This window comes from Austrofundulus limnaeus, unplaced genomic scaffold (assembly GCF_001266775.1).
Source record: "Austrofundulus limnaeus strain Quisiro unplaced genomic scaffold, Austrofundulus_limnaeus-1.0 Scaffold81, whole genome shotgun sequence".
NCBI classification, from domain to species: domain Eukaryota; kingdom Metazoa; phylum Chordata; class Actinopteri; order Cyprinodontiformes; family Rivulidae; genus Austrofundulus; species Austrofundulus limnaeus.
In genome coordinates this window covers 1,717,700-1,729,044 of record NW_013952483.1, presented here as the reverse complement: position 1 = coordinate 1,729,044, position 11,345 = coordinate 1,717,700, and the positions used below count along the sequence as shown (strand labels likewise).

The 11,345-nt window shown below is 36.6% G+C and overlaps 1 protein-coding gene across 1 annotated transcript in view; it reads left to right on the top strand.

The window, feature by feature from the left end:
* The window catches only part of erbb4b (erb-b2 receptor tyrosine kinase 4b), a gene marked incomplete in the record, with an annotated part of 262,602 nt that extends 252,181 nt beyond the window's left edge, over positions 1–10,421 (top strand). Inside the window, 7 exon segments of the mRNA XM_014011540.1 lie at positions 1,382–1,457; positions 2,403–2,549; positions 5,900–5,997; positions 6,332–6,502; positions 6,896–7,139; positions 8,567–8,683; positions 8,881–10,421. Of these exon segments, the coding sequence (XP_013866994.1) occupies positions 1,382–1,457; positions 2,403–2,549; positions 5,900–5,997; positions 6,332–6,502; positions 6,896–7,139; positions 8,567–8,683; positions 8,881–9,551 (1,524 nt within the window).
* Between the last annotated feature and the right edge of the window lie 924 nt (positions 10,422–11,345).

Genomic DNA, 11,345 nt, shown 5'->3' with positions numbered 1-11,345 from the left:
GTCCTAGGCATCTCTTGCGAAAGAGACATACGATCTCAATGGAATTTGCCTAGTAAAATTACAGTAAATAAACATAATAAATATCCATGGTTTGATGAATGTTTTCTTCTTCATCTTTAGTAAGGGTTTGGATACACAGAGCTGGTTTTCAGTGAATCTATTGTTTTTTTATTGCAATCCTGCTGCTCGTTTACACATCACCGGTGCACTTTTTGAAGCCAGGACTCAGAGTGGAACTTTACTACAGCACGCCCAGCAGAGGCATGAAGCATTGGCATACAGTATATTACTAGTATTAGTATTAGTATTATTTATCAATGGTGTGAAGTACCTCGCAGGTGTGAAAGCATGCATGCCCATACAGCCGGCACCCAGGCGATTACAAAAAATGTTTCATCTAAACTAACATTAGCTCCAGTAAATTGCAGGCAGCAGAGTGTTGTTTGTGTTACTCACCCTTTGCAGCATGTAGGAGCAAAACCAAAAAAAAAGCATCCTAGGTCTGAAGGAATGTTAGTTTATTCACGAGTTTGGACATTGCTGTGATCATGCAGCCAATGCATGATCAGTGCATTTGTTGTTGTTTATTTACCCCAATAAACATTTTTAAAATACCAGCATTTCCAAAGCCTGGTCTCGCGTAAACAGGGCCTAAAACACAGTGTTCTGCAATCACAGAACATGCTTTAAGTCGTCGTTTGACATGTTTTGTTTTGGAATAGTAATACTTTAAGATTGCTCATGCAGACTGTGGCYTCGTCATGTTGTAAAATGAAACAATGGGCATTAGTATTAATGAGGGCTTCATGTCCTCAGGGAGGAACATTACCAATCATAAAGGACAGTTTTAGCTCAGAGAAATATTATTCTGCTCTACTGAACCATTTTATTTACCTTTGGGGAGCAGCGATCTCAAAACCCTGTAAACAAAGTAAACAAATCTGTCCTTTGTGTTTTCTGCACATGGGTCTCTGACCTCTTCTAATCTTTGTTTATACATTCCCTGACTTGTAATTTGTTTTGAAACCCACCTTTCGCAAACCAGCGTGTTTTATCCTCTCACTTCCTCTTCTGAATCTCAACGATGAGCTTGGTGGTATTATCCCGTTAGCTATGAAATGAAGGCACACTAACCTTCGACACACCTCTGTTTCCCCCGCCTTTTTCAGCTTATATCACTGCAAATAATTGTTTCGGATTTTAAATATAACCACAAGGTTAGGCTGCATTCTAGGCCATGTTTCTTTACATGCTTTACATTGGGACTTTGTTTCAGTATATCTGTTGGCTGTGTGTGTATGTTTGTGAGAGTAGATTGGTGGTTGACTGGATGTTTATGTGTGTGTACATTTTAATGACATACTGCACCTATATCTGACAGATGCCCATCAAATGGATGGCCCTGGAGTGTATCCATTACAGGAAGTTTACTCATCAGAGTGACGTTTGGAGTTATGGTAAGATCAGTTCCTTTTAGAGATCTATGATTTTTCCCTGAACAACTATTTCCATTCGTTTCAAAAGGCAACTTTCATACAGATAAACTTAAAAAAATGTTGTTGGCCATAGTTTTCCAGTTTAATGTCACTAAGATCTTTAGCACTTGTTTGTCCAAATGCATTTTTCGGCTGGTTATTTTAAAATGATTGTTAATAAATACTGTATGTTGCAGTTTGCAGAAAAAGTGTGATATCATGTTTAATTCATTTTTTAAGTGTCCATTTTCAATCAACATTGCTATTTTTCTCCTTGTTAGGTTCATAGACAAAAATAAACATTTTGGGGGGTTGATTTTTGAAGCTAGAAGACAGCCGCAGAGTCCAATCATTTTTTTAAAACTGCAGCTACATTGTTCACTGCTGCTAAAAAAAAACACAACAGCAACAAATGCTCCTCAATTCAGCTGTATTGCTTTTTGATTACCACACAGATACATGTATGTTTCAGACCATTTACCATCCCATGCTGAAACAAGAATATGGAGTGTTTCAAGTGTAATCTCAGTCCCTTAAAGATCAGCAAAAAATGCTTACAGCTCTTATTTTYTGCTCTGCTCAATGGGGCTGAGCAGAGCAACACTGATAGTTTCAAACAAGATTTGATTGTATCATTTTGCTCCATTCATCTGATCTGATTGATTTAATCAAATCTAAGATAAATTGTGCTTCATTTAGTTAATTGATAAGAAAGTCTTTCAAAGTGCACTGCCTCTTTAATTTACATTTGAATGTTGACTATTTTTTTTAAATCAGGCCAAAACATTCCAACATATTTTGCCTAAGCTTCATATTTATCTGTTATTCCTTTAATTTTTATGTGCTTCCTCTTACTGAACACTGAAATGGACACCAAATTCATTTTTGCTCTAAATATAGTTTTTTTCTTCTTTTATTGTTTTTAAGGCGTAACTATATGGGAGCTGATGACCTTTGGAGGGAAACCATACGATGGAATACCAACCAGAGACATTCCAGATCTGCTGGAGAAAGGGGAGCGTCTTCCTCAGCCACCAGTCTGTACCATTGATGTCTACATGGTCATGGTCAAATGTAAGTAGACCTTTAAAGAGCAATACAATGGACATCATTTTGCATGTCCTTGCAAACTATGCTTCAGACTGAAAATAAATAAATAAAATAAAATGTCTGCTACAACATGTCAGAGAGCATTATGTTCAGGTTGGGCAGATTACACAAAAAGTCYCTAGTTCTTGAGCCAATAAATCCAAGTGGCTCCAAAATGCAGCAGTCTTAATAAGTCTCCCTTTAAACATTATTTTTCTATTATTATCTGWGTTGTTTTCTGTTATCTTACATGTTATATTCTAGTCCTGTCTCCTCCGACAGTCTAACATTTTTTTACAGGCACTGCACATTTTCCAGATAATTTATTTTATTTTGGGTGTAGCTGTAAAGTAATAAGCCTGTGGAAATATTGATGTGTTGTGTCCAAATGCTCTGGCAGGATTCAACAAGGCTTTTTGTGAAGGACAATCAAAACCCAAATAAAACCTGTGGYTGTTAAATGTACCTCAGAGTTTTCTCTAATAAAGCAGTTGTGTTTGTCACATACTTTTTCAAATAAATCTGGGATAGATTAAGTCTAAAAATACTTTATTTTTGTGTCTTTTTTTTGGTCACAGTTTGTGGTGAAAAAGCATCACAAATTCTACAATGGTTTTCAGAACAGAACGTGTTTAGGACAGATTTTTTCTGGATGGCTAGCACCGGGTCATTGGAAGTTCTGGTCGGTCACTGTGACATGAGGTGGCACTGTAACAGCTGGTTGCTGTTGCAGAGACACAGACTTAGTGCCAGCTTCACCCCYACCATGTCCTCTGCTCTGGGAGCTGGAGCCTCTGGCTGTCACTGCCACCTTGGCTTTTACTGTCACCCTGAACCGGTGCCAATCTGGCAAGCAGACACACAATCATCATAGATTGGGCACAGTACTGTCATCATACTGTTACCTGCCAGGTTTCCACACTACTTCATGTACAGAACTCATGCATTCAATTAAGTAGAATCAAAGTGTTTTAAATACATTTACACATTATACCTTTAACTGAAAACCAAAGTCYATTAATGTATTCTTCAATTAATACGAATTAAGCTTGGCCATAAACTAGGACCAAGTTTAAACTAAACAAATTCCATAATTTATTAATCTGCAATAATCTACAATGTCTTGAAGATTATTCAAGATACTGCATAATATCTTGAATAATATCATKAAAAAGTATATCAGGGGCTATAAATCTTAAAGTGAAATATTTTATTTTACGTGACAGAGGGTAATTTTAGTTCAAGGAATTCTCACTTTGGCTGATTTCCTGAAATCTGTTTCTACTTATAGGGTCTGCTCCAAGATGGTYCTTTATTCTGATAAATATGATTTTTACAGTCAGCAGTAATGAAAAAAACCCCACTGAACGAAATGGTTTTAATCATTTTAAAATATGATTAGGATACAAATTTATTTGCGTTCTTTTAATATAGGATGTTTTACGTAAAATATCACAACTTACAATGTAAAGACCCAAAATGTGATGCATGACACAATTTTGCTTCATAAAAATCAGTATTTTGTATCTTCTTGTTCATCTGACTCATCTTATTTTATTTCTTATAGTTGAGTTTTGATGTTTTCTGTCTTAATGTTTTTGTGTCTTTCTTCATATCTTATTTAGCAAGTGTAGTTTCAGCTGAGAAATTTAAATTATTTTCCAGTTTTCTCTTTCACTTTGCAGTTCCAATCAGTATGTTTGCAGTTTATATACATTGTATCTTGCAGTGTATTTTTTTTTTTTTTTTAGTTTTCAGTCATTCAGTTAGATTCTTGTAGCCTTTTCTTTCTGCAGTTTGTTTACTTTTGACCCTTTATGGGAATTTGTTGAACAACTTGGTCTAAAGTGTTTTGCAAATCTATGGTATGCAGCAGGCATGCACCGATACCATTTACCAGTACTTCAGACTGGGTATACTCGCCAATACTGAGTACGGATGCAAGTATTTACTGAGTTAGAACTTAAACTTTACACAGTGATTTTAAAAACACAGTTTTAAAATTAGAATCTGGCGCTAAATCAGATATATATCTGTTGTTTGTCAAAATGAACCTTAGTGGATTTATAATCCTGGTTCTCAAGGACCATTATCCTGCATGTTTTATTTGTTTCACTGCTCTTCAGCAGGTTTTTAAGTTCTGCAGAAGCCTGTCAATCACTCATATATTTAATTCAGGTGTGCCAAAGCAGCAAAGCACCCAAGACATGCAGGACAGTGGTTCTCAAGGGCCGGGATTGAGAACCACGTATGTAAACAGATCACTTGTTCCATYAGTATATGCTTCACCAGAGCAACTGACCAGAGGCAGGTTAAAATGTAAACCATGAACTAATCAAGCATGCCAGATAATTATTTAACTGGTTCTGATTGAACAACAACTTCAGACAAGCTAACAAGTAGCATCCACCATAGCTATCTGTTTTCTTGTGTAAACAGTGAGCAAAACYTGACGTCACCTTTCATTTTATTTAGTAATCTATTTTCTCTGTTGTGTATAGAGTTTGTTTTTGTTTTTAATGAAATGAAAGTGCATTTAAAATAATAAAAAAAATAAAATAAAATAAGAAATGTAACGTTGCGTCKCTCTCGTTCCATAAAATGCACACTTCACTGGAACAGACGGCCACAGGGAGGTTAAAATGTAAACAGTGAACTAAACAAGCATGCCACATAATTATTTTGACGGTTCTGATTGAACAACAAGTTCAGAATCGACAAGCTAAGAGGTAGCATCCACCATAGTGACCTGTTGTTTACTTCTGTGAACAGTGAACAAAATGCAATGTCATGTCATCATCTGCACATGCATGTCACATCGAACGTAAAAAAAATTCAAACTGAAGTCAAATGGAATTGCATTTAAAATGTGAACATCCATGCCAAAATTTTTAAAAAAAACGAAAAGTGTCAGTTCTGTGTATCAAAGCATTTTGAATGAGTACAAGTACTTGAAAAATGCTGGTATTGGGCCTGATACCATATACCGGCATCTGTGCATGGTGTGCAATGAAAAAAAAAAGATAGTTCACAGAAAAAATAATACATTTTTCATTCAATATGCATTGAATAAACTCTTCACAGATTATATCTTTACAGCTTAAGATTTTTGCATGCTGAGAAAAAAAGGCTGAGATAAACCTTACATAAGTATATAAAGTAAAAAAAAGTTCAAATATAAAGTTATGAGTTACAAGAAAAGTTGTTGTTTGAATGAATTACTGGCTTGAACCTAAAAGTAGTATTTCTATTACAGTTAAACTGTCAGTATTAAAGCCTTTAAAGTTATAGGTGTTATTTATTTTACTGGTAACTAATACAAACACATTTTTCAGGCTGGATGATTGATGCAGACAGTCGACCCAAGTTCAAGGAGCTGGCTGCCGAGTTCACTCGAATGGCTCGTGATCCCCAGAGATATCTGGTCATCCAGGTACATAAATTACAGTGACAGAATAAGAATAAGTTGTTTTAAAAATAAATCTGTCTTCTGCTCTGTTGTTTTTTGTCTCATTATTAATTTATGCACGGTTTGTGTAATGACTTTTTTTTTTGATCATGAAGTATTAAACCACTAATTATAATTTGGTAAATTTGTGGCAATTGAAATGTAGAGCAAATATTATGATTAAAATTTGCAAGTAGCCTCAAAAATATTATTTGCTTCATTATCAATTACCAATTTCAATTTCTTATTAAAAAAATGGTTTTAACATTAGCTTTCGCACGATTGCTTGTATCTACACATTAACACACACATTTATAAGGGGGATGACCGCATGAAGCTGCCGAGTCCCAACGACAGCAAGTTTTTCCAGAACCTCCTGGATGATGAGGAACTGGATGACCTGATGGATGCTGAGGAGTACCTGGTTCCTCATTCCTTCAATGTTCCACCACTGGCATACAATCCTCGCACACGCATTGACTCCAACAAGGTAGGGTATTGTAAAAATATGTGGAAAACTTAAAGTAAACAGCCCTTTCCTTGTGTTTTTTTTTCTTTTTTTATCATTTGTAAATTTTGAATTTATACAACACAATCAAATAAAAAACAGTATGAATATATGACAGTATACAATAAATGGTAAATATGGTAAATAGRTTTATCAAGTCCCTGCAAACTCCAAAGTGCCCTACCACTCTGCCACAGCTGCCCCACAAATATTTTACATGTAAAAATAAGTGTGTAAAAATAATAAATAAAACATCATAGCTTTCATTACTTTGCATTTTTGTCATTTAGGTTATTTGTATTTTTGAGACGTTTTTGCCTCAGTGTTTTTTACAAACCTCTTTGTTTTTTTATGGCTGACTCCACTTCTTCACAGAGCCAATTTAGCTGCCAGGATCCCAGTTACAGCATGGCGGACATGCTGGCCACTCTCCCTAGAGTGGCTCCACCGGCATGTGGAAGCAGCCTCCCGCCACAGGAACTCGCTGCTGGGGGGCAAATGAGTGGTGGATTTAGCCGTGGCAACCAGGATGACCCTCGCTGCAATGGAACCCTGAGGAAGCAGACCTCCCCGAGGTCAAACACGCTTGGAGCCGGTTCAGCTCTCACCGTAGGACAAGGTGATGCAGGATCAAAAGCAGCCTATGACAGTACTTTAACACAGCTAAATGTTTTGGACTCCTTGAACACACTTTTGAAATACAATTTACTTTTGAACAAGAAACAGACTTGACACTGACACGACACAAACATAGTGTTTAGTGTGCAATGTAGAGTTCCTGAAGTGTTTTTAAGCCACTCAACTGAAAATTCCCTTTCTCCCAGTGGCTACAGTGGCACAAAAAGTCCAGTTGTTCAGTGCCTTATTTTGGACTACTGTAGTAGCATGGTGATGCAATATGACAGGTGGAAAAGAAGGGCAGTTCAGAGGTGACCGGAGCTGAAACTCGACTGAAACAAAAAAAGTGGTACAAAAATGTGTGAATATTGAAGGCCAGTGCATGGCTCAACACAATAATAACAATAAAAAACAACAGATCAGGGCTATTCAACTGGCGGCTCGCGGGCCGGATGGGACCAAAGTTTGGCCGGCCAATTGGTTCATTCATCTCTTTAGCCCAAACCCCTGGTTTTCTACTTTAATTACTGTGAGATCTTTTKGTTAAACATAGACATGTTTGGTATCTACAGAAACATCAGAATCTTGGCTACAAGCTGGTAAAAATTATTTCTATGCACACTTAAAACAGTTAAAATTACAAGCAGTTGAAGATAAAACTATGAAAGTGAAAATAAAATTGATTTAAAAATTTGGCAAGTCAGATGTTAACATATTATTTCTTTTACATAGGAGGCAGAATGTGTTATTTTTGTTTTTGATATTGTTTATTTATCACTACTTTTATTACATAGGGTTCTGTTTGTTGTATTCATGATTAAATGCAGCAAAATAAGTTATTTCAAAGGTAACAGATCTTTGTAATACTTGGTTTATTTACATAATAACTGTAATTGCTGGATGTTCGGCCCCTCAGCTGTTGGCCTGCAGTAACTGTGGCCCCTGGAGCAATTTAGTTGAATAGCCCTGCAATAGATATATTAAACTGTTCAAAAATACTTACGGTAACTAAATGTGGGACTGGAAAATAACTTTGTTCAACCATTTTGAATGATGTAAATTAATTTTGCTCACTGGTTAACCTCTCAGGTCTCTGTGCCTGTCTTTATTACATATGCAATATTTGACAACATAAAATTAGCAATGTAAAGTAAATTTCAATGCAGCTCAGGACACTAATGCACCACAATCTAATGGCAAAAACAAGTAATTGGCATGAATCATTGTAATTTCTGAAATTTTAGCCAAAAAACAAACAAAATAAACACACACACAGAAACATATAATGTACACAAAAAGGCCACTGAATCAAAAATGTACCTTTTTCTGCATGTTTGTATAAAAATGGTTAAAATCCACTTCTGAATCAAGGCTCAAATCTTTCCTCTGTTGTTTTGAAACTAATAGATTTTGTCTTTTCTTCCAAAGCTGCCATAGAAGAGAGTAGTGGACAGCGTTACAGTGCAGATCCTACTGGTCTTTTAGCTGAACGAAGTGAAAAAGGAGACAAGAACATGACTGTCAAAAGGGACAAGAACACTTCAGGTTGGAAAAAAAAAGTTTTGAAAGCAACTAAATAAATTTATTAAACCTTTCAGCTGCACAGACAATATTTTATATGAACTTTTTTATGACAAATATATATCTTTGACATATCAGTTCTGTAAAAATTCAAAATACTGTATTTCTTTTTTTTGTATTTTTTAGGGCTTTTTGCTAATTTGAACTTATTTTATTAACAGATTTTCTCCAGCCTATCGAGGAAAACCCCTTTGTCACACGTCGTCGGAATGGGGACGCTCACGTAGTGATAGATGGATCAGGTTGTCACACCTTGCACTTAGCTGGGGCTGCTGCAGCCCCKCAAAACCAGTCCACTCACACAGATGATGAGTACATCAATGAGCCACTGTACTTGAATACATTCCTTAACCCCGGGGACAAAAATGGATTAGCTGGTGCAATTTCCATCTCTGCTTCAACCTCATCAGCCGCACAATCAGTCCTGCAGACAGCAAACCCGTCCGCATCAAGCCACATTGTTTCTTCTTCTGGATACGTGGTAACCCCAGGTCTACTACCCCACCCGTCATATCCATCGCACACGTTGCATCCGGGACATTCGGGACACACTCTGCATTCAGGCATCACCAGCAACACAATAATGTTTGATAAGAAAGGCAAGAAAGCCACTTTTGACAATCCTGAGTACTGGCAGCACAGTCTCCCRCCGAAGTCGACATTGCACAACCCTGAGTACTTGCAGGACTGCAGCACACGCTTCTTCTACAGGCAGAATGGACGCATTCGCCCTGCTGTAGCTGAAAACCAGGAATACTTATCCGAGGCTGCTATGAAAGCTGGCAATGTATTGCCACCCCCTCCTTACAGGCAGAGGAACACTGTGGTGTAGTGACCCCGCCTGTAGCTCCTGAAGGGATGAACAAAGACAGGTGGTGGAGTTAAATAGTTGTGTTTTTCAATGRCATACTTCCCCAACTGGGTTGTTCTTGCACCTTCTCTGAACACTTTTTTGTTTGTTTCGTTTTTCTTTGGTTTCATTCATTTGCAAACCTTCAATGAATCTGCCTTTTCATGACAGATCTACAACAACGGTCACCTGATTTGTTTAGAATCCGGACCATCTGATTACCATGACTCTTAAAACAATTGGAGGCATCTCTTTGAAGGCGGCTCTGTCCTGGATAAAACCGCTCTGACATCTTTAGCAACAGAACAGAAAGAGTGAAARATGAGGTAAGAGAAAATTGTTAATGGATAGGGGAAAAAACAACTAAATCTAAGGTTACCCTGAAGGTATTTTTTCATGACCCTTTAGGATTACTTTATATTCACCCTATTGTATGCGTTTTCTACCCAGCTGTACTTGTACACTGTTTTACCTCTACATAGCTTTTTTTTGTGCGTGGGTGCAGATTATCGTYTGAAACATGCATTTAAAGTTGTGTCTGGTCGTCCCAGCAAACCAGTCATGTTGAGAAGACCAGATGTGTCTTCCATTCCTGCCCACACAGTTCCTTCTTTTTTTTTTTCTGCATTAATAATTTAATTCAAACATTCCTTACACACATACGTACATATCATACATGGATCAAGTTAACACACCTGAAAGCTTGACACACTAATCGTAACCATACAAGAATTCACACGTAAATACACACAGTGACAGATGAGCCTGCTGCTGCTTGAATGAATTGACCTTGTGCTGAAAGACAAAAAAGGGCTGCAAACGGCAGGCAGTCTTGCAACACAGAAAAAAAAATGGGTCAAGATGAAAGAAAATGCTGCCACAGTTATTACCAAGCATCTAGTTGAGAGATTTTGACAAATTGTCAAATGCAGGTTTGGGATTAAGGAGTTGATTGATGGGATGTTGTTATTTTAGTTCCTACTTTTTGTTGTTAGCTTCTTTTCAGTCTACTTGACAATTTTATCCAGAAAATACAGCCTCAAAAAGCCAGTTTGTGTCAAGTTTATGTTTCAACTAAATGAGTAAATGTAAATGAATAATCATCATATTAAAGAAAAAAAAACACTATAGGTAAAACTTTCAAAACAAAATAGACATTTGTTTTTACCTTTGACTTTGAACTATTCTTTAAAATTAAGCTTTGRAWTTTCTTTTGACTCATCAGGGATCTGTTTCATGTGTCATGTTATTTTATTATGTACTGTATTTAAATAGCAAGAAATGGTGAAAAACAACACCGACAACAGTGGCGAATGAGAACTGTGGAAATGGCAAAAAGGCTAATCCTTCGGAGCTGTAAATAAGCCAATTATATGTCATTATCAGACAGCCACATTTGTGGAAAAAAGGCTTTATGAAAGAAGTCGTGTCTGAACAGAAGTAGAAGTACATCAAAGACAAATATTCAAGAGGTTTTGTGCTACAGTTTTTTTTATTTTATTTTACTTTTCATAAACAGGAAAATTAAGCTGACTTTGTAGTCACAATCTGCTTTTAGGTGGGATAGGTAGTGGGCCTTCCAAAACTCTACAGACACTTCATTTGTATCATGTTATAAAATACAAAGAAAGAAGTCAAAACTTTGTTTTGTAGTGTTTGATGAAATTGTTTAGAACTTCAGCTTAGTTCTGAATTTGCTCCGTACTCATACTAAACTGGCTGATGTCATGAAAATGATAAAAACAACTGCTCAACAACAAAAAAATAATAATAATA